The sequence below is a fragment of the Nerophis lumbriciformis genome, linkage group LG01 (genome assembly GCF_033978685.3).
Source record: "Nerophis lumbriciformis linkage group LG01, RoL_Nlum_v2.1, whole genome shotgun sequence".
NCBI classification, from domain to species: Eukaryota; Metazoa; Chordata; class Actinopteri; order Syngnathiformes; family Syngnathidae; genus Nerophis; species Nerophis lumbriciformis.
This window is the reverse complement of record NC_084548.2, coordinates 12,367,176-12,391,246: the sequence shown is the minus strand read 5'-3', so window position 1 is coordinate 12,391,246 and position 24,071 is coordinate 12,367,176. Positions and strand designations below refer to the sequence as shown.

Below are 24,071 nucleotides of genomic sequence, written 5' to 3'. Positions count from 1 at the left end.
GATTCATGATACAGATATACTGCACAGTGCAAATACAAGTTTCAATCAATCAATCAAACCACATAACTGTAAAAAAAATTCCAAAATAATTATTGTAGGATAGTTTTATTATTCAATTATTAAAACTAATAATGTAGGAAATGAAAACAGGAAAGTGAACATAGGTATGACGTTCATCTGCAGTGTTACTATTTTAAGACTCAGTATCAAGGCAGGACTGTGCGCTCTTATCAAGCCCATCTGCGCATGTGCACAGCCAGCCAATCCGAGGAGGAACAGAGAACAATGCAGCAGGGCAGAGGAAGACGAGGAAGAAGGACAGACATTTTAGTACATTGCTCACCGTGCTCGGGACGCGCGTGGAATGCCTTCCTCTCATGGCTCCGGTGGAACTGTATCCAATGGTAAAATCCAATAAACCCGTGGGAGTACAATTTGAAAATATTGGTGGACAAAACTAAAGTGGATTATCACGGAAGCGACCGTCACGCGGAATGGCGGAGCTGAGATGTGTTAAAAAAAAACAAAAAAAAACTCCCGTGGAATAACGTTATGTGAATGTTAAGACATGATTATCGCCTAAACGTGGATGTAATCTTATAAGCGATGGTCGCCACGATATTGGACTGTGAATTGAACTCTTCAACGTGAACAAAGCCCTGTCCGTGTGTGTGTGTGTGCGCGTCCAATTCCAACTGAAAATTAATTCATGAGACAGACTCACGCCATTTTGTTACTTTTATGCATTACAAAAATGTCAGCCATTTTACCTTTTTCCTCGTATCAGTAGCTTTGAGAGACGACGCCAGTTTTTCATCTTTCTATCTTATCCGACTCGAATAAATCGCATTCTTAACGAGGGGCTTTGTCCGTTTATATTTAGCTCGAACAGTGTGGGGGGAAAAAAGAGGTAGGGTTGTTATTTTGCCGTGATGCCAGGTGCTGTTTAAAAATGACTTTCATTGGCAGGTGTTTACCTAGGTGGCTTCAAAATGGCTGCCATGTTGGGTGTTTATAGGATAATGTAATCACAGACTCAAACGACCGTTTTGTTGAGCTTGAAATAAAGCTTGGCTATTCCATCCATCCATTTTCTACCGCTTGTCCATTGGCTATTATTGAGTGGGAAAGGAAATTACCCTTTCAAGCTGCTTTTCTACACTGCAAAAAGTCAGTGTTCAAATACAAGAAAAATACAACAACAAAAAAATGTATTATTTGAACTAAGCAAAATTATCTGCCAATAAAACAAGAAAATGTGGCTTGTCAAGACTTGGCTAATGTCTATGAACCCCAAAATACCTTAAAATAAGTATATTCTCACTAATAACAAGTGCACTTTTCTTGGTAGAAAAAAAAAAAGAGACATTTTTGCTCAATATGTTGAAAAATCAGTGACGTGCGGTGAGGTTGATGGCTGGTGAGGCACTGACTTCATCACAGTCAGATTTACAAACATATGGACCCTAAAGAGTATCTTATTCGCCATTTGATTGGCAGCAGTTAACGGGTTATGTTTAAAAGCTCATACCAGCATTCTTCCCTGCTTGGCACTCAGCATCAAGAGTTGGAATCTCACTGCTCCCCTCACCTCCCAGGGGGTGACCAAGGGGATGGGTCAAATGCAGAGGACAAATTTCACCACACCTAGTGTGTGTGACAATCATTGGTACTTTAACTTAACTTTAACTTTACACATGCAAACTGTAGCACACAAAAAAGCACATTTAATAAAAAAACGTTATTATGGTCTTACCTTTACTTATAAATGAAGTCCATGCGCCGCTCCTTCTGAACAAAAGCATCGATATCTTGTTTATAGAAGTCTTCCTTATCTTTCTTCAGTTTTAAAAGTCTCTCTGTCTCGATGGAGATAATAAATAAATGGGTTATACTTGTATAGCGCTTTTCTACCTTCAAGGTACTCAAAGCGCTTTTTGACAGTATTTCCACATTCACCCATTCACACACTGATGGCGGGAGCTGCCATGCAAGGCGCTAACCAGCAGCCATCAGGAGCAAGGGTGAAGTGTCTTGCCCAAGGACACAACGGACGTGACTAGGTTGGTAGAAGGTGGGGATTGAACCGCAGTAACCAGCAACCCTCCGATTGCTGGCACGGCCACTCTACCAACTTCGCCGCGCCGTCCCTGGCCCGAGATCTTCCTTTAATTATTACCTCCTGTTTCGATTGAAAGTCCAGTTTAGAAAACTGTTTTATTTTAAATATGTAATCCTCCATGTTAAAAGTCCAGGCGAGAGGAAAAAATAAACGATCGCTAACTGTTGCTGCTTGTTGTCACTTATTCTGCAGCCGAGTAGTCGCAAAAATTATCTCTGGGATCACTAGCGCCCTCTACCACCATGAGGCGGGATTACTGCGAGCCTCAGCCAGTTCGTCTTCGCAGCCGTTTTATAATTGCTCAGCACAAGTAATACGTTACACACATACAGTTGTTGACAAAGTACACTGTACATTATATACCTCTGCTAACTAAACTATGGAAATGTATAATATAATTCATATAGCAATACGGTCTCACTGCACAGCAGGCCAGCAGTTAGCCGAGTCATTGCGCAATCCATGGTGAGGCTCAACTGGCTGCTGATTACCGCAAGTCTCTTCTCAATATTTGAACGGCAAATGTGAAAATTCAGTGATTTTGAATTCAAATAATCTAAAACTGGTGAAGTTAAATGGAAAATAACTTTATAGTATAATCACTGGATACATTAAACAATTTAATTAATTTTTTTTCTTTTCATTATGGCACGTGAGGCCCCGCCTCACCTGCCTCCCCTGACTGCACGTCACTGTGAAAAATATTCTTAAATTAAGTAAATGCAAGTGCCATTATCTTGACATAATGATATGCACTCTGCATTACATTTCTTGAAACCAGCAAACTTATAGTAAAACGAATGTATTCTTAATGGAAAGGCAACAAGGCTCAGGCAAATCTTATGGTCTAAAAATGCATTTTTCCATCGATAACATGACATCATCGCGCCAAGTGCGTGCTCTTTCAGTCAATTAGTGCGCATATATACAGCCCGGCCCCCGTCCAAAAATGTTTTAATAGTAATTTTGAAGAATTCATCTGAATGTGCATGAACTATTTCTGTTCAAAATTGTTAGAAATGTCACATCTTAAATGTTTAAATATTAACTGTCAGTTTACTGTACTGTGCCAACTGTACTACTATATGAGTATGTGTTTTCTATTGTTTCATTGAAAATTAAACAGCAAAGTCCATTTGGCTGTCATCTGTTTTAATATGAGACACAATTGTGTCAAAGTTATGATTTTTTTTTTCATGCTTGAAATAAGAAATTATTACTTTAAAAAAGTAGTTTTATACTTGTGAGTGTTGACACAGCTTTGCAACAGTTGATATTCTAGTTTCAAGCATGTTTTCCTCAATATAGGTCATCAAATCTCAGCAACAAGCTGTAATATCTTACTGAGATCATTTAGGACCAAAACCCTTAAAACAAGTAAAATACTCTAACATAAAATCTGCTTAGTGAGAAGAATTATCTTATCAGACAGAAAATAAGCAAATATCACCCTTATTTGAGATATTTCATCTTACTTAGATTTCAGTTTTTGCAGTGTGTCGTCTCAGCGAATATTGAGGTCACTGAAAACAGCTGATAGCCCACAGCGAAGCCTCATTGTACTTCACACTTCCTCTATTTAAAAGTTACACTTCTTACTCACACAGAGGTTACGTAATCCCACTTGTTTTTAATAAGAATATTTGTGACAGCTGCAGACTATTTCCAGCAAGCATATAACCTGAATAGATAAATTAGGCTGACCATATTCTGAAATCCCAAAAAGAGAACACATATATGCGGGCCAAGATGGGCAGCTAGGTGAAAATTTGCCAATGATACTCGAACTTGCTTTATGAATAATATATTTATTTAAATAAAGCATTTTTTCTCCTCTGTTAACAGCAGTGTTGGCGCTAGGAATTTTCAAAATGGGGTCCCACAGTAAATTTTTGGGGTCCCACTTTTTTGTAAGCGTTTTGAAAACAAATGACAAATGTATGCATTATCCTGTTATATCTCACATTCTATATTGTGTTTTGGAAAAAGGTTGTCATAAACGTTACAGTGCAAAAACTGAAATCTAAGTAAGATTAAATATCTCAAATAAGGGTGATTTTTTTCTTATTTTCTGTCTGATAAGATAATTCTTCTCACTAAGCAGATTGTATGTTAGTCTTTTACTAGTTTTAAGGGTTTTGGTCCTAAATGATCTCAGTAAGATATTACAGCTTGTAGCTGAGATTTGATGACCTATATTGAGTAGAACATGCTTGAAACTAGAATATCAACTGTTGCAAAGCTGTGTCATCAACACTCAAGTATAAAACTACTTTTTTAAAGTAATCATTTCTTACTTCGAGCATGAAAAATAAATCATGACTTTGACACAATTGTGTCTCATATTAAAACAGATGACAGCCAAATGGACTTTGCTGTTTTAATTTCAATGAAACAATAGAAAATACGTACTCATATAGTGGTACAGTTGGCACAGTGCAGTAAACTGACAGTTAATATTGAAACATTTAACATGTGACATTTCTAACAATTTTGAACAGAAATAGTTCATGCACATTCAGATGAATTCTTCAAAATTACAATAAAAAACAATTATATATGTATATATATGCACACTAATTGACTGAAAGAGCATGCACTTGGCGCGATGATGTTATGTTGTCGATGGAAAAATGCATTTTTAGACCATATGATTTGCCTGAGCGGCTAGGAGACCCCGAGAGTAACAAGCGGTTGGCTTGTTGCCTTTCCATTAAGAACAATAAATTAGTTTTTAGTATAAGTTTCCTGAGGGCTTCACGGTGGCAGAGGGGTTAGTGCATCTGCCTCACAATACGAAGGTCCTGAGTAGTCTTGGGTTCAATCCCGGGCTCGGGATCTTTCTGTGTGGAGTTTGCATGTTCTCCCCGTGACTGCGTGGGTTCCCTCCGGGTGCTCCGGCTTCCTCCCACCTCCAAAGACATGCACCTGGGGATAAGTTGATTGGCAACACTAAATTGGCCCTAGTGTGTGGATGTGAGTGTGAATGTTGTCTGTCTATCTGTGTTGGCCCTGCGATGAGGTGGCGACTTGTCCAGGGTGTACCCTGCCTTCCGCCCGATTGTAGCTGAGATAGGCTCCAGTGCCCCCCGCGACCCCAAAGGGAATAAGCGGTAGAAAATGGATGGATAGATATAAGTTTCCTGGTTTCTAGAAATATAATGCCGAGCGCATTTCATTATGTCAAGATAATGGCACTCGCATTTACCTAATTTAAGAATATTTTTCAACATATTGAGCAAAAAAGTCTCTTTTCTTTCTACCAAGAAAAGTGCATTTGTTATTAGTGAGAATATACTTATTTTAAGGTATTTTTGGGTTCATTGAGGTTAGCTAATTTGACTTGTTTTGGAAAGTCTTGACAAGCCAAATTGTCTTGTTCTATTGGCAGATAATTTTGCTTAGTTCAAGTAAAATACCCCTAATTTTTGTATTTTGTTTTCATTAAAAAAAGATAATACAAAAGAAAACAAATGTGTATACATATGTAAATGTATTCAGTTATAAACATTCATTCACTTTCTTCTTTCCTTCATGGATCTAAACTTTACCGCTGTTGGTAGTTTTTTTCTATGTTTTTATTTAATAAGTTGTAGGTGTATTTATTTCAGTATAAAAGTGTAAAAAGTGTTTTGCTTCGGTCATGAAATGATAATAATAGTGTGCCAGGGCATACATACATTTTATATTTAACGCTTAAATCCCTGGAGTCTACATCAACTTCAGATCTATTCCTCATTTCAAAATGTTTTAGTTTTTTTATGTTGTTTTTTTGTTTGTTCGTTTTTTTGTTTGTTTGTTTTCCACCCTTTTTTGTCAAACAAAACTATGTTTTTTATGGCAAACACACAAAATATGCAAAATCTTCCACCAAAAATATTTTTCAAAGTAGAATATTTGATGTGAAGTAATCGGAACCTTGGATAGGTCAATAATTCATAATAACATTGATTTTGATTCAATATTATGTTTTGAGCAATGACCGTTTGAAAGAAGAAAAAAAACAGCTTTGTTTTATTAGTCAACATTGCAACTGTTTCTAAATTACATTTCACCTTTAAGCTTTTTTATTTCACTTTTGTTATGTTTTTGTTTGTTTTAATAGTATTTTTAGAATGTGCCGTGTGCCTTTAAAACATTAGCTGTGGGCCACAAATGGTAAAATTTAAAAAAAATAAAAAAATAATCTGCGTCCTTTTGTTTTCAATGCGTTAAAAAGACACAAAAAGTGTGTTAACGCCAACACTGGTTGACAGTATAACAAAATAAGTCACACATTCTGTAACATTCACAGTTTTGGAAAAAAAAGTGCAGAGGTAGAAATATTCAAAATAACCTCTTGTATATAATCTAAACATAAATACTGCCTCAAAACAAGTTAATCAATTTTAAACAAAAAACAGCAGACGAGCTCTCGCCCTGCACAGCTGTTCTGTGCTTTGTAGTGTCGATATGGGCTTGTAGATCGTTGGCCCCTTTATTTGCCACAGATATTTACGTTCCTGCTTTGCACACAGTGCATTCTGCTTTCCATGTTTCACGGCCAGGACGAAAACACAGATACTTTTCCCGCAAACCATCCGTGAAGTTGCATTTACGTTTCGGCTTCTCTCTTGTGTTCTGTCTGTCTCTCAACTGTCTCGCTCTCTCGCTCTCTGTCTCCGCCCCTCCCTCACGAATGTTGCTGCGTGCGCACACCTTCACAATTTAACCCCTTCTTAACTCTGGACGTACATTGAAAATACACGCAACCCTAACTCAAAATACCGGACATTTGAGGCATTTAAGAAACCCCACCCAGACAGCCCGGACAACCCCGCAAAAGAGGACATGTCCGGGGAAAAGAGGACGTATGGTCAGTCTAGATAAATGATTCCAACACTAAAACATGCAACAGTAACCCTGATGATAACGCTCTTCAACTGGTGGCTCATGGGCCAAATCTAGCTGGGAATGACATCAGACCGGTTTAAAGTACCAGAGTGAAAAAACAAGTTGGCTTAATAAGCATAGACATCTTATAAGTAGACACAGCATTGGCTGCTGTGACGTGAGAAATTGGGCCGCCATCTTGAAGTGGTGACGAGGAGCTGGCGAGCAGCCTAAACTGACAGTTGACAGGTAGAAAACAAAGATGGTGTTCAGCGTTTTCCTGCTCAAATGAGCGGACTCTTGAAAATAGGAATCGGGGGATTACTTTTCACAAGTAAGATTTAATGTACTATTGGTTGTATTTTGTGAAAAGAATATTACCACAGAGTTGAGAAGTATATATTCAATATATATATATATATACAATATATACAGTGGGCTTCACGGTGGCAGAGGGGTTAGTGCATCTGCCTCACAAAACGAAGGTCCTGAGTAGTCTTGGGTTCAATCCCGGGCTCGGGATCTTTCTGTGTGGAGTTTGCATGTTCTCCCCGTGACTGCGTGGGTTCCCTCCGGGTACTCCGGCTTCCTCCCACCTCCAAAGACATGCACCTGGGGATAAGTTGATTGGCAACACTAAATTGGCCCTAGTGTGTGGATGTGAGTGTGAATGTTGTCTGTCTATCTGTGTTGGCCCTGCGATGAGGTGGCGACTTGTCCAGGGTGTACCCCGCCTTCCGCCCGATTGTAGCTGAGATAGGCTCCAGCGCCCCCTGCCACCCCAAAGGGAATAAGCGGTAGAAAATGGATGGATGGATATATACAGTATAAATATTGTATATAGTTCTCTGCAAACCTATGAAATGTTCTATTTTGTCAGAATGCACCAGAATGCTTAACTTGTATGTTTCGGTTTCATAATACACCTTACGGTGCAACCTGGACACATCATCAGTGATTCTCCCGGGGTCATAGGGTGTTTCGGGTCTTAATCAAACACCCTCTCCCGGGCGACACAGCCGAGGGTGATCAGTCCCTCGACTTGTGTCCAGGTAGCGCTCCACGCCACGCGTCCCCCCTCCGACGGTCTGCCCCGGGGTTGCGCCGGTGGTGCTTAGAGGTTCCAGGCACTGTGGGGAGTGTCCGGGCCTGGGTCCTCCTCCGTCTCATCAGGGCCATACAAGGTACTGGCCCTGTGCGTTGCACCACGGGTTTCCTCAGGCAGCCTATCTTGGTCTTATGTGTCTTCAGGGTTTTTCGCAGCGTTATATGGGTGCTCCCTTGCGGGAGCTGCAGCTTGGGATGCTACCCCTCCCTGCCCCGGTTGCCGTCTTTCCGGGCTGTCAACTGTCGGTACTGTACGGTCAAATATACTTGTTAAATAAAACCTCTGCCTTGTTTTTAATCAATACCTAGGCCTACTACGCTACTGTATTTTAATGTTGGTCATTATGATGGTACTTGGAGAGACATTTTTTTTCTGAGGTGGTACTTGGTGAAAAAAGTTTGAGAACCACCGGCATGACATATTGGAAGAAAAATGTATTGACAAATATTGTCCAAGTACAACACATGTTTAGTAACACTTAAGTTGCTACAAAAAGGAAATGCAAAGATTACGTCTAATGCTCCTCTTGTGCGCTTGGTCGTCGTTGGTGCTGTTTTTCAGCATGTCTCGTATGATCATCTTCCACCTGGCAACATCAAAATATGACATACTGTGTAGATTACAGTCCAGAGTGAGATAACAAATGTGTATTATTGTGAATATGTATATATTTTTTTTGCAAACTAACACATCACTGACCTGCAAGGTTGCATCCAGCAGATCCCTTGTGGGGATGAGGCAGCTGGCCTCGCCCAGGAAACACACCAGGATGTGGAGCACGTCAGCCCAGCGTCCAACAGTCAGCATCAGGACCATTAGACCACCGAGGCGCACCACTACCGCGTTTAGGACTGCCTGGCTAGGCGGGAGACTGTGATGCTCTTCTGCTTGATGAAAATGTAGAAATTATTGTAAGGTTCACGTTTCGGACACACTGCCAAAAGTATTTGGCCACCCATCCAAATGATCAGAATCAGGTGTCCTAATCACTTTGCCACATGAATGACAAAGTCTGGTGTGGATGAACTTGACTGGCCTGCACAGAGTCCTGACCTGGCCTGCACAGAGTCCTGACCTGAACCCGATAGAACACCTTTGGGATGAATTAGAACGGAGACTGAGAGCCTCGACCAACATCAGTGTGTGACCTCACCAATGCGCTTTTGGAAGACTGGTTGAACATTTCTATAAACACACTCCGCAACCTTGTGGACAGCCTTTCCAGAATAGTTGAAGCTGTAATAGCTGCAAAAGGTGGACCAACATCATATTGAACCCTATGGGTTAGGAATGGGATGGCACTTCAAGTTCATATGTGAGTCAAGGCAGGTGGCCAAATACTTTTGGCAATATAGTGTATGTGAAATTGAACCCCCCCCCCCCCCCCCCCCTACACTCCCTTTACTTTGTCCAAGTCTCCCCAAACTTGTTCCAATCGTTAGTGCTACAAAATGTTTTGTGTCGTTACGTTTTTTTAAAAGGTTATTCTAAAATAAATTATCTGACTAGTGATGTCATCCAGCCCCCCACCTTGTGTAAGTCCCCCCAAACCTGTGCCTATCTTTTGTGCTACGTTTGTACTGCAAATATTTTTTGTCTGACTAATAATTTTTAAGTTATTACGTTTCATTATTCATAACCAGCCCTCCACCCCACCTTGTCAATACCTCCCCAAACCAGTCCCAATCGTTTGTGCTGCAAAAATATAGTGTTTAGGTTATTAAAATGGTATGGTTTTATGTTATTAACGTGTAATCAATAAGTTATAAATCATAACTACAAAACCCAACTGTGTAAAAAATATCCCCAAACATGTCCCATTCGTTTGTGCTAAAAACATTTTTGGGGTACTATAGTTTTTAAGTTTTAACATTTTGTCATTCACTGTCCAAACGTATCCCAATCATTTGTGCTACATTTATGCAGAAAAAATGTTTGTTTGTGCCGTTATCGTTTATTAGTTAACATGTTATGTTTTTTATGTAATTAACATGGTATTAATCATAACCTGACATCAACTATGACAAAATCTCCCCAAACTTGGCCCATTAGTTTGTGCTGGAAAATGTTTTGGTCGAATTATTATAGTTTTTAAGTTATTAACAAATTCATGAATGATTCATAACCAGCTCCATAAAATGTTAATAACCTAAAAACTATAACAGATAGGCCAGTTTTGCAGCACAAACCTGCCGAAACGCAGTACAAACGATTGGGACAAGTTTGGAGCGCTCTGGAGAAGCATGGGGGGCTGGTTAGGAATCATAATTTGTTAATAACTTCCTTGGCAACATCAGCCCCAGAAATAGGAGAGCCCACCACAGATTCCCCAGGCACTGCTTCCTCATAAGAAGACGTGTAGGTGGGATTGAGGAGGTCTTTGAAGTATTCCCTCCACCGATACACAACGTCCTGAGTTGTGGTCAGCAGCACACCATCCCCACTATACACGGTGTTGACAGTGCACTGCGTCCCTCTCCTGAGGCGGCGGGTGGCGGTCCAGAATCGCCTCGAAGCCGTCCGTAAGTTGTTTCCCATGTCTTTGCCGAACTCCTCCCATGTCCGAGTTTTTGCCTCTGCAACCGCCAAAGCCGCGCGTCTCTTGACCTGTCGGTTCCTGTCTGCTGCCTTCAGGCTCCTATGAGCCAAAAGGACCCGATAGGACTCCTTCTCCAGCTTGATAGCATCCCTCACTGCTAGTGTCCACCAGCGGGTTCTGGGATTACCGCCACGATAGGCACCAACCACATCTGCGATCGGCCGCCTCGACAATAGAGGTGCGGAACAAGGTCCACTCGGACTCAATGTCCAGCGCCTCCCTCGTGATATGTTCAAAGTTCTTCCGGAGGTGGGAATTTAAACTCTCTCTGAATGTGTTTGTTACTACATTATATATACTGTATACTTGCAGTGTGTAAATAGAATGTCCCTTCTCTCCTCTCCCCTCAGGCAGGAGACCACGTGGTCCATCCAGACCCTTGCCAACCTTGAGACCTTCGAATTCGGGAGATTGGGGGGGTTGAGGTGGGCGGGGTTTAGTTGGTAGCGGGGGTGTATTTTGTAGCCCGGAAGAGTTAGGGATGCCAGGGATTCTTGGTATTTGTTCTGTTGTATTTATGTTGTGTTACGGTGCAGATGTTCTCCCGAAATGTGTTTGTCATTCTTGTTTGGTGTGGGTTCACAGTGTGGTGCATATTTGTAACAGTGTTAAAGTTGTTTATATGGCCACCCTCGGTGTGACCTGTATGGCTGTTGATCATGTATGTCTTGCAGTCACTTTCGTATGTATGCAGAAGCCGCATAAAACATGTGACTGGGCCGGCACGCTGTTTGTATGGTGAAAAAGTAGACGCGTCGACAGGTTGTAGAGGACGCTAAAGGCAATGCCATCACGGCACGCTCTTAATATTGTTGTCCGGGAGAAATTTGGGAGAATGGTTGCCCCGGGAGATTTTCGGGAGGGCACTGAAATTCGTGAGTCTCCCGGAAAAATCGGGAGGGTTGGCAAGTATGCCCACACCTCTCGCCACCTGAACAGTTTTTTCTCCTCGGCCATCAGGCACATGAACAATAACAAGATCTGATAGCTCAGTTACAGCTCATGTTATTCTATTGTGTGTTTTATGTTGCACGATTGCGCCAAGTAAAATTCCTAGTTTGTGAACCCGTTCTCAAACCATCCCATTTTCTACCGCTTATTCCCTTTGGGGTCGCGGGGGGCGCTGGAGCCTATCTCAGCTACAATCGGGCGGAAGGCGGGATACACCCTGGACAAGTCGCCACCTCATCGCAGGGCCAACACAGACTAGGGCCAATTTAGTGTTGCCAATCAACTTATCCCCAGGTGCATGTCTTTGGAAGTGGGAGGAAGCCCGAGTACCCGGAGGGAACCCACGCAGTTAAGTTAAAGTACCAATGATTGTCACACACACTAGGTGTGGCGAAATTTGTCCTCTGCCTTTGACCCATCCCCTTGTTCACCTCCTGGGAGGTGAGGGGAGCAGTGGGCAGCAGCAGTGCCGCGCCCGGGAATCCTTTTTGGTGATTTAACCCCCAATTCCAACCCTGCTGAGTGCCAAGCAGGGAGGTAATGGGTCCCATTTTTATAGTCTTTGGTATGACTCGGCCGGGGTTTGAACTCACAACCTACCGATCTCAGGGCGGACACTCTAACCACTAGGCCACTGAGTAGGGGAGAACATGCAAACTCCACACAGAAAGATCCCGAGCCCGGGATTGAACCCAAGACTACTCAGGACCTTCGTATTGTGAGGCAGATGCACTAACCCCTCTTCCACCGTGCTGCCCGGACCTTCGTATTGTGAGGCAGATGCACTAACCCCCTCTGCCACCGTGCTCAAACAATGGCAATAAAAACTATTCTGATTCTGATTCTGAATAAAGGGTTTTAAAGTTGGATTTAGAGGGCTTTGAAGGCTACAACAGTGACCCATTAGCCGCGTTTTTTTGTCATTTTAAATCATCCTTTAAACCCTAAAAAAACGATCGTAATGATTGTGAACGATAGGCAAATTTCCCCAAAAAGTGCAATTCCCCTTTAAATAAAAACATTAAGTTAACAAAGATAATAGACAAAAATACAAAACATAAAACTATAAAACATTAATAACTTAAAAGCTATAATAGTTAGGTTAGGCAGCACAAACGAATGGGACATGTTTGGGGAGATTTGGACAAGGTGGGGTGCCAACTCCCCACAGGTCACATGAGGTGCACCTGATTGTTACACTAAGTGAAGATTCTAAAGTGTTTCCTCACCCTGCATGTAGACCACCAGCAGAGTATAGCAGATAGTCAGAGGTGTCCAAAACCTAAGTGCCTCGGTTGCAGACAGGAAGTGCTGATTGATGATGGACACGGCCGCCATAACAGCCACCAAAAAGGCAATAAATAGCATCCTACACAAGGTGGGCAGCAGCAGCCCTGGGCCACATGTCATCAGGCCGATGCAAATGCCGCAGTATCGCTGCGAGCTGTGCAGTTTGTAGAGAGCTGCAACATGGTGCAGCAAGGCCGAAACCTGCCTGGCCAAGAAGCAGCCGAGAGCAGCAGCCAGCAGCAAACACAGCCAACGCTGCGGCGACCCCTCGTGGAGAAAGTGGAGACTGCAGGTGAGGGCACAGCCCAGGGAGAACTGGCTTTGGACCAAGAGGTGCTGGAGCTGTGAGAAGGACTTCTGGAGGACGACACAGAATATTTAACACACTCAGTAACTTTAAACTAGATGCCTAACATAAAGTAATTGTGAATTAATTGTATAATATTTTCATTCATCTGCTATTCTCATTCAGGGTCATGAATAAACTTCAGATATCCATCCATCTATTTTCTACCGCTTGTCCCTATTAGGGTCGCAGGAGGTACTGGAGCCTATCTCAGCTGCATTCGGGCGGAAGGCAGGGTACATTATTTAACACATTTTTTTGACTTTTTTTCCTGAAAAATATTTGACTTTATTCTCATAACTTCAATACTTTTTCTTACAACTTTATTAACACATTTTAATAAAGATACAATATGACTTTACTCTCATAACTTGTTTTCTTTGTTTTTGCAGTTTAGCCCAGAAAGTCCTTCATATGGACTATGGACTATGGACTGGACTTTCACAATATTATGTCAGACCCACTCGACATCCATTGCTTTCGGTCTCCCCTAGAGGGGGGGGGGGTTACCCACATATGCGGTCCTCTCCAAGGTTTCTCATAGTCATTCACATCGACGTCCCACCGGGGTGAGTTTGCCTTGCCCTTATGTGGGCTCTGTACCGCGGATGTCGTTGTGGCTTGTGCAGCCCTTTGAGACACTTGTGATTTAGGGCTATATAAATAAACATTGATTGATTGATTGACATACTGGTATAAAAAAAAAAGTTGTACAATTAAAATCTAAAAAAAAAAAAAAAAAACATGTATAACTTCAATTACGTGATATTTAAAAAGTATTTTTTTCTTGTATTCACAATTTTAATGACTTTTCTTAAGGGAATTTATATTTCTCTACATTTCACTGCGTGCCTAATGAACCTACATACGATCTGAAGTCTAATACTATCAAAATAAATCTAGTAAAATACAACCTATTCTCAAAATATAATTTTTTTCTATTTCTAACATTACAGCTTTACAACCATAACTTCTTATCAATATAGGCCTGAGAGTCCAAAGTGCGACCTGCAGCTTATTTTTTTACACATTCTGAAAACAAAAAAAACACATTCCGGATTTAAAAATGACACAAAAAATACAAAGAAAAACGCATTTGGCCAAAATCCTTCCTTCCTAAATAATGTAAATAATTCAATGTATATACTCTGATGATTAACTTGTGTATTATGATGATAGCAGAGGTGTGGACTCGAGTCACATGACTTGGACTCGAGTCAGACTCGAGTCATGAATTTGATGACTTTAGACTCGACTTGACAAAATGTAAAAAGACTTGCAACTCGACTTAGACTTTAACATCAATGACTTGTGACTTCACTTGGACTTGAACCTTTTGACTTGACATGACTTGACATGACTTGCTACTTTCCCCAAAATCCAACGCTTAAAAAGTTATTTGGGAGCGCTCCGTCTTTTTCATTTTCTTCGTCTGTGTCTCTCAGCGTGTTGTTCCTGTCAGCTGGTGTGTTGTCAGTACAACAGCCAATCAAATTAGATATACGTTGTTTTCATCACGCAGCATTCATCCAATCAAATTGCAGTACAACCACCGAACAAGTTGTCAAACAACGCAACAATTATGCCAAAGTTGGTTTCGTTCGGGTATAAAAACTACGACTTGGTCAACAAAAAACGAATTGCCGTATGGAAATCACGCAGTTCGAATATTACAGACGGAGACGCAACAACGTTCAACATTTGAAGTTGCACAAAGAAGGGTAAGTTTTGAATGTAAGATAACGTTTATTGGCTAAGTAACGTGACTTTTATTTGCTGTGTAGTTAAATCAGTGAGGCTGCAAACTCACTGCTAACGTTATAACCATAGACATCTTATAAGTAGACGCAGCATGGAGCGCTACTGCCTACTGGCGCAGACGAGGCGCGGGGCCGCCATCTTGGAGTGGTGATCCGCTCCACTCAGTGCAATTCATTTGGCAGGAGCAATGAACTGTCAGCGCATTTAATTCATTTTACCTCACTGAATACCACTGATTTTCACCCCCCTTTTTTGTCATACGTGTAGCTATGATAACAGACACATGTTTTTGGCGTGTTTTAGTATTCATAGTTTGCTTAACAGTAATATAATATTCTTATATGCTATAAGTGACCAGACGTCCGAGATCAAAACTGGGATTATAATCCTAGAGAAGGGGAAAAAACGGTAAACTATTTTTAAGTTGAAGAAACAATATGATTAGGTTATATATACATGCGTATATCCTACATAAACAATGTATGAATACATTAGATATCTATATATCTTAGGGACCTATAGACTGTATCTCTGTTGCTGCAGCAGCAGAGAGTTTATTCTGTCTTGACACTTTGTATTGATATTTTCTATTACATTCTTCCCTTAAATGATAATATTTGCAGTGATTGTTTTATATGTATTATTTTATGTAAGTCGCTTTGGATAAAAGCGTCTGCCAAATACTTAAACATAAACACATATAAACACCTGAAAGTCTTCATATCAGCTAAAACCAGCAATCTGTTTCACTGGATTCAGAATAAAACCAAATTCTGTTTTACCCAACAATGTTAGTATTTGAATATTGTTACTTGAAGACTTATTCCTGGTTACAATTATACTGTTAAGAAAGTATTGTCTTATACTTTGCCTAAAATGAGAATGCATCATAATCAGTGGCGGCTGTTTTTTTTTGTTTTAGGTGGGGCTGAAAGTTTGTAAACCAAACCCCTGTAGGGGCGTCATACTCCCCCAGAAGATTTATTTGTGATTTTCACATACAAATATTGAAGATCTTTGATCCTTCTCAACTCTGTGCTAATATTATTTTCATAAGATACAACCAATAGTACGTTAATGTTAAATCTTACTTGTGAAAAGTAGTCCCCCGATTCCTATTTTCAACAGTCCGCTCATTTGAGCAGGAAAACGCTGAACACCATCTTTGTTTTCTACCTGTCAACTGTCAGTTTAGGCTGCTCGCCGGCTCCTCATCACCACTTCAAGATGGCGGCCAAATTGCTCACGTCACAGCAACCTGCATCTACTTATAAGATGTCAATGGTTACAACGTCATTGCAAACACGGCAATCTGTTGCGTCCACTGCAGTTTGCTACCTTATTCATACTTTTTGTCAAGTGATTTTTTTTTAAGCAGGGTTGCATGAGGTACCTACACATAACGTTACGTTAGACAATGTATCACACACAGTAACGTAACGTTAGTCAATGTATCACACACAGTAACATTACGTTAGTCAATGTATGACACACAGTAACATTACGTTAGTCAATGTATCACACACAGTAACATTACGTTAGTCAATGTATCACACACAGTAACATTACGTTAGTCAATGTATCACACACAGTAACGTAAAGTTAGACGGTGGTCAGCAGCACCGCGTATTTTAGCCACATACAAAAAGACAAACATAGTCAAATAAAGGTCAGTTAAAATGTATACTATATTAAGAATATGTGTACATATTGCATAGGGTCCTGACATCTAAAAAGTACAACTCTGTTCATTGTTATGTTCATATATTTGTTATGTTTTTCATGTGTACGCACACATAAACACACATACAGTATGAGATAAGGTAAGAACAGGATAGAAACTGCTGTGGAACTAGTTACAATGTAATATGCCATTGAAATACAATGTTAACACTTTTGTGCAAATAAGTACAGTTGCACTTGTTTTTTTCAAATGTGTTTATTCTGTAAAGGAATGAGTTACATGTTTAAAATGACTGGTTAATAGTGCTATTTTGAAGTGCAATGTCAGCACTATCTTTTTCCCTGCAATTTCAAATGCACTTGTTTTAATAAATAAATACAGCATTTTAAAAGCATACACAATCTGTGTAAATATATTAGTCTGTGGTTAAACGACTTGAAAGGACTCGAAACTCAAAATGCAGGACTTGGGACTTGACTTGAGACTTTCCAGTCTTGACTTTGGACTTGACTCGGACTTGCTCTGTCTTGACTCGGGACTTGACTCGGACTTGAGGGCAAAGACTTGAGACTTACTTGTGACTTGCAAAGCAATGACTTGGTCCCACCTCTGGATGATAGTATATATTTGTACCATGAATTGATTAAAGTGGACCCCGACTTAAACAAGTTGAAAAACGTATTGGGGTGTTACCATTTAGTGGTCAATTGTACGGAATATGTACTTCACTGTGCAATCTACTAATAAAAGTTTCAATCAATTTCAATCAATCAATTGCTAACCGCTCATCAAACGGCATCTCCTGTACTGCCCACAGCCCATAGGGGGCACATGTGTGCAGTTTCTCAGGATTGCTATGGTATACTCTGATATATTAAGCACTAAAACATTTAGTTCTTTTTCTTTGCAAAATACATCATCTCTAAGTGTTCATGTAGGAATGCAATCATGGGGGACTTACTTGACCCTGTGTAACCCAGCCAGAGACAGCTCGAAGACAGAATTCTAGGACCACCAGGGAGGCCACACGAGAACCTACAAAGGCCAGTGTCCCCACCACCAAGAAGAACTGGAGCATCCCCGCCAGTCCACCTTTAGTCCCCCTCTGAGAGACCTTTTGTTGAGATGCATCGTTATCTCTCCAACTGTGGGTTGCAGAAGAAACAAAGCTCTTTTTGAATACTTTGAAATATATATATATTTTTTTTTTTTACAAACCCCGTTTCTATATGAGTTGGGAAATTGTGTTAGATGTAAATATAAACGGAATACAATGATTTGCAAATCATTTTCAACCCATATTCAGTTGAATATGCTACAAAGACAACATATTTGATGTTCAAACTGATAAACATTTTTTTTTTTGCAAATAATCATTAACTTTAGAATTTGATGCCAGCAACACGTGACAAAGAAGTTGGGAAAGGTGGCAATAAATACTGATAAAGTTGAGGAATGCTCATCAAACACTTATTTGGAACATCCCTCAGGTGAACAGGCAAATTGGGAACAGGTGGGTGCCATGATTGGGTATAAATTCCATGAAGTGCTCAGTCATTCACAAACAAGGATGGGGCGAGGGTCACCACTTTGTCAACAAATACGTGAGCAATTTGAACAGTTTAAGAAAAACCTTTCTCAACCAGCTATTGCAAGGAATGTAGGGATTTCACCATCTAGGGTCCGTAATATCATCAAAGGGTTCAGAGAATCTGGAGAAATCACTGCACGTAAGCAGCTAAGCCCGTGACCTTCGATCCCTCAGGCTGTACCGCATCAACAAGCGACATCAGTGTGTAAAGGATATCACCACATGGGCTCAGGAACACTTCAGAAACCCACTGTCCGTAACTATAGGTGGTCGCTACATCTGTAAGTGCAAGTTAAAACTCTCCTATGCAAGGCGAAAACCGTTTATCAACAACACCCAGAAACGCCGTCGACTTCGCTGGGCCTGAGCTCATCTAAGATGGACTGATACAAAGTGGAAAAGTGTTCTGTGGTCTGACGAGTCCACATTTCAAATTGTTTTTGGAAACTGTGGATGTCGTATCCTCCGGACCAAAGGAAAAGAACCATCCGGATTGTTATAGGCGCAAAGTTGAAAAGCCAGCATCTGTGATGGTATGGGGGTGTATTAGTGCCCAAGACATGGGAAACTTACACATCTGTGAAGGCGCCATTAATGCTGAAAGGTACATACAGGTTTTGGAGCAACATATGTTGCCATCCAAGCAACGTTACCATGGACGCCCCTGCTTATTTCAGCAAGACAATGCCAAGGCACGTGTTACATCAACGTGGCTTCTTAGTAAAAAAGTGCGGGTACTAGACTGGCCTGCCTGTAGTCCAGACCTGTCTTCCATTGAAAATGTGTGGTGCATTATGAAGCCTAAAATACCACAACGGAGACCCCCGGACTGTTGAACAACTTAAGCTGTACATCAAGCAAGAATGGGAAAGAATTCCACCTGAGAAGCTTAAAAAATGTGTCTCCTCAGTTCCCAAATGTTTACTGAGTGTTGTTAAAAGGAAAGGCCATGTAACACAGTGGTGAACATGCCCTTTCCCAACTACTTTGGCACGTGTTGCAGCCATGAAATACTAAGTTAATTATTATTTGAAAAAAAAAAATAAAGTATGAGTTTGAACATCAAATATGTTGTCTTTGTAGTGCATTCAATTGAATATGGGTTGAAAAGGATTTGCAAATCATTGTATTCCGTTTATATTTACATCTAACACAATTTCCCAACTCATATGGAAACAGGGTTTGTAATTAAAAGCACTTACCTTACGTCCTCAACATATAAATGAACTCTCAGTAGGGAGCGCAGCACTGAGATACCACATGCACCAATCAGACCTGTGGGTTGCACAACACACACTCTATTATTGTGTCACAAATGCTCTCTTTTTTAATCAAATAAATAAAAGAACAGCCTTTCCTAAACTTACCTTGAAGCAAACTGCAAAGTAGATTAATGTTTAAAGTCCACCACCCTGTCAAGTAGGACGTTGGAAGGAGCGACGCAAGAAAGGAAAACATAACCCCTTCTTTTAAATGTATAACTCCTTAAAGAAATAACGGCGATGCATCTTCTTTAACATAATAATACACTTGTGATTCATGTTTTCTGTGTGTGGTGATTCAAGATCTTGAAGTGCAGTTAATGATTTAATGGTGTTGCGCTTTGCCCAACCTGAAGCTGGTTCCAAAGGTCAGCACTGGGACTCATGACAGATCTTGGCAGCTTTTGCACACAACTAACACGTTGTCACTTAAAATGATACTCATTCACAATCCTGCAGCCTGCCTGTTTGATTAAAGCATGACAACATGTGATTTGAATGGCAAAGACAGAACATGACCTTGAAAATATGTTTCCTAATACAAAAAAGCAGATTATAAAGAGAATGCTTATGATTTTATGTATGAAATAAAGTTCTTTATAGCCCAAAGTAGAGTTACACATTCAGAAAGTCCCCTCCCAAAATTGGAAACTTTCAGTGAGAATAAAATAATAATTAGCGAGGATATACGGAGACAGGTCTGTTTGTCTTTCATGGTAATTGATTAAAACATAAAACATACAGTACACATTGTTCACTTGGGCGTTTTAGTGTTAAATGTATTGTATTTTTTATTTTATTCACTCTTAATCGTAAAAAAAAAAAAAAAGAAAAAAAAGGGCACTAATCAAAATATTATTTAGACATTTTAGTAGATTTAGTAGATTTTAGTAGACATTGCCTACAGGAGTGTTAATACTATTTAAATATTTTTTATTTAATTTATGTGTAACATGCAAAAAATGTATCCCAATTTATTTAAAAAAAGTAAAATGTTTATTTTGCATAAGTAACTTAAAATATATTTAAAAACATTTTATTAATGATTTTTTTAAATATAGTTTGGCAACATAATGTGGGATATTGGCGTGTAATATAGACTGTATTTAACACATTGTAAGAACCTACAAACAATACATCACTTACAAAAATATTATTTTTAAAACTATAATTTTCTTAAAAGATATTCATCCATCCATCCATTTTCTACTGCGTGTCCCTCTCGGGGTCGCAGGGTTGGCTGGAGCTCGGGGGAAGGCGGGGTACACCCTGGACAAGTGGCCACAAACATTATTTTGAAGCATAACATTGACTATTAGGGTGTTTTATATATGGAATCTATTTTATTGCATTCATGTGTTGCATTCAAAAAATTCAATCACAAATCACAAAATATATATACATAATTAATTTTGGATAAATCACTCAACAATTTTATATATATATATATATATATATATATATATATATATATATATATATATATATATATATATATATATATATATAGTTTGGCACAATAACTTTGGATATTGGGCTGTTTGATGTATCTATTCAATTAGTATTCCATTCATGTGTTACAAGCAAAAATATTAGTGTTAAATACTGTACTTAATGCATTTTTATTTTAATACATTTTAAAATGCAAATACATCACTTGTAAAAATATATTTTTTTAAATTATATTTTTTGACTGCTGGGGTGTACATTTAGTCTTTTTTTTATTTCATCAAGTGTTACATGAACATTTTTTATATACAGTTGTGCTCATAAGTTTACATTTATGATTTATGATTTCTTGGCCATTCTTCAGAGAATATGAATGATAACACAAAAACCTTTCTTCCACTCATGCTTAATGGTTGTGCGAAGCTATTTATTGGCAAACAACTGTTTACTCTTTTTAAATCAAAATGACAAAAGAAAGTACCCAAATGACCCTGATCAAAAGTTTACATACCCCAGTGACTTTGATCTGATAACATGCACAAAAGTTGACACAAACAGGTTTGAATGGCTAATCAAGGTTCCAATCCTCACCTGTGACCTGTTTGTTTGTAATTAATGTGTGTGTATAAAAGGTCAGTGAGTTTCTGGGCTTCTGACAGACTATTGCATCTTTCATCCAGTGCTGCACAGATGTTTCTGGATTATGAGTCATGGGGAAGGCAAAATAATTGTCAAAGGATCTGCGAGAAAAGGTAATTGAACTGCATAAAACAGGAAAGGGGTATAAAAAGATATCCAAGGAACTGAGAATGCCAATCAGCAGTGTTCAAACGCTGATTAAAAAGTGGAAAATGAGGGATTCAGGTAGACCAGCAAAGATTTCAGCCACAACAGCCAGGAAAATTGTTCGAGATGCAAAGAAAAAATCCACAAATAACTTCAGCTGAAATACAGGACTCTCTGAAAAATGGTGGTGTGGCTGTTTCAAGATGCACAATAAGGAGGCACTTGAAGAAAAATGGGCTGCATGGTCGAGTCGCCAGAAGAAAGCCATTTCTGCGCAAATGTCACAAAGTATCCCGCTTACATTACGCCAAACAGCACAGAGACAAGCCTCAAAACTTCTGGAACAAAGTCATTTGGAGTGATGAGACCAAAATTGGCCACTAATATCATCAAAAGATTCAGAGAATCTGGAGAAATCACTGCACGTAAGCGGCAAGGCCGTGACCTTCGATCCCTCAGGTGGTATTGCATCAAAAAGCAACATGAGTGTGTAAAGGATATCACTATATGGGCTCAGGAACACTTTAGAAAACCACTCAATAACTACAGTTTGTCGCTCGATCTGTAAGTGCAAGTTAAAACTCTCCTATGCAAAGTGAAAGCCATTTATCAACGACACCCAGAAACGTCGCCGGCGGCTTCGCTGGGCCCGAGCTCATCTAAGATGGACTGATGCAAAGTGGAAAAGTGTTCTTTAGTCTGACGAGTTCACATTTCAAATCGTTTTTGGAAACCGTGGACGTTGTGTACTGCGGACCAGAGAGGAAAAGAAACATCCGGATTGTTATAGGCGCAAAGTTGAAAAGCCAGCATCTGTGATGGTATGGGGGTGTATTAGTGCCCAAGGCATGGGTAACTTACACATCTGTGAAGGCACCATTATTGCTGAAGGGTACATACAGGTTTTGGAGCAACATATGTTGCCATCCAAGCAACGTCTTTTTCATTGACGCCCCTGCTTATTTTAGCAAGACAATCCCAAGCCACATTCTGCACGTGTTACAACAGCGTGGCTTAGTAGTAAAAGAGTGCGGGTACTAGACTGGCCTGCCTGTAGTCCAGACCTGTCTCCCATTGAAAATGTGTGGCGCATTACGAAGCGTAAAATACCACAACGGAGACCCCATGGACTGTTGAACAACTTAAGCTGTACATCAAGTAAGAATGGGAAAGAATTCCACCTGAAAAGCTTCAAAAATGTGTCCCCTCAGTTCCCAAACGTTTACTGAATGTTATTGTCAGGTTCAAACACTGATGACATCTATTAAACAAGACAAGAAGCAAAGAATTAAACAGAGACAGAATTCAATTTGGACTCAATTAAGGAGAGACGCCTGGACACACTGTACTCTTGTACAGTGTCTCAGCACGCTCTGCCAAAAGATTGCGCGCCTCTTTCTTTTATTTGGACCTTCCCTAACCACATGGCCATTGCTGTTTCTAAAGGACAAAGGTTGTAATAGTTCACAGAAAAGGTCGTAAAAGAGTCCAAAAAGAAGGTTCAAAAAGAGGTCGCGTAGACGGGAGTCTGGTCCTGCTTCCTCTTCGCTTTTGTAGTTCTTGGGTCAGACAATATCTTTCTGTTTGATTACAATACATGAAAGAAAACAGAACACCTTCATTTTGCTTCCCCCCCTACACAATGGAGTTTTACGAGCCTTCTTCTTGGTAGGTTTCAAAGACAGCTTTTGCTTCTCACCGGGCATTTAATGTAACACAAAGTTTTTGTGATAACTTAGAAACAATTATTCGAACAGTTATTAAAAGGAAAGGCCATGTAACACAGTGGTAAAAATGTCCCTGTGCCAACATTTTTGCAATGTGTTGCTGCCATTAAATTCTAAGTTAATGATTATTTGCGCACAAAAAAAATGGGTTTCTCAGTTTGAACGTTAAATATCTTGTCTTTGAAGTCTATTCAATTGAATATAAGTTAAAAAGGATTTGCAAATTATCGTATTCTGTTTTTATTTACAATTTACACAACGTGCCAACTTCACTGGTTTTGGGGTTTTGTAATTCCCCTTCGTCACAGTGAAAGTCATATAAAGGCACTGCCTGCATATGCCAGAAGGAAACAAATGAATTTATGGCAGGCTGAGCCCAGTGAACATATGAACCAAGGACAAGCTCTCGCCACTCTCAGACGCAAAAAGTGCCAAGGCAGGTTGTCAGGTGAGCATTCTTAACATTGGGAATTGCGGTCGTCTTCTTAAAGCACTTGTTTTGCAGTGATTCCAGAGAGTTTTC

The 24,071-nt window shown here is 40.0% G+C and overlaps 1 protein-coding gene and 1 long non-coding RNA gene across 5 annotated transcripts; one reads left to right on the top strand and one right to left on the bottom strand.

The window, feature by feature from the left end:
* Window positions 1-8,516: 8,516 nt before the first annotated feature.
* tmem82 (transmembrane protein 82) lies at window positions 8,517-20,148 on the bottom strand. Of its 3 annotated transcripts, XM_061974943.1 has the most exons (6): window positions 19,692-20,142; window positions 19,527-19,599; window positions 17,695-17,878; window positions 12,882-13,299; window positions 8,802-8,986; window positions 8,517-8,688 (listed from the first exon to the last, which is right to left on the bottom strand). In XM_061974943.1, exons 1-6 carry the CDS (start codon window positions 19,780-19,782, stop codon window positions 8,617-8,619), a joined length of 1,023 nt encoding a protein of 340 aa, XP_061830927.1. In that variant the 5' UTR covers window positions 19,783-20,142; the 3' UTR covers window positions 8,517-8,616. The 3 variants fall into 3 exon arrangements, with proteins under 3 accessions (XP_061830927.1, XP_061830919.1, XP_061830936.1); XM_061974935.1 differs by having other exon boundaries at window positions 8,517-8,986; window positions 19,692-20,147; XM_061974952.1 differs by lacking the exon at window positions 8,517-8,688 and having other exon boundaries at window positions 8,839-9,347; window positions 19,692-20,148.
* LOC133616000 (uncharacterized) lies at window positions 13,294-24,071 on the top strand. 2 transcript variants are annotated; one of them, XR_009816805.1, is made up of 4 exons: window positions 13,294-13,524; window positions 13,681-13,857; window positions 21,716-21,787; window positions 23,857-24,071. It is a non-coding gene; the product is annotated as an uncharacterized lncRNA (long non-coding RNA). The 2 variants fall into 2 exon arrangements; XR_009816804.1 differs by lacking the exon at window positions 23,857-24,071 and having other exon boundaries at window positions 21,716-22,939.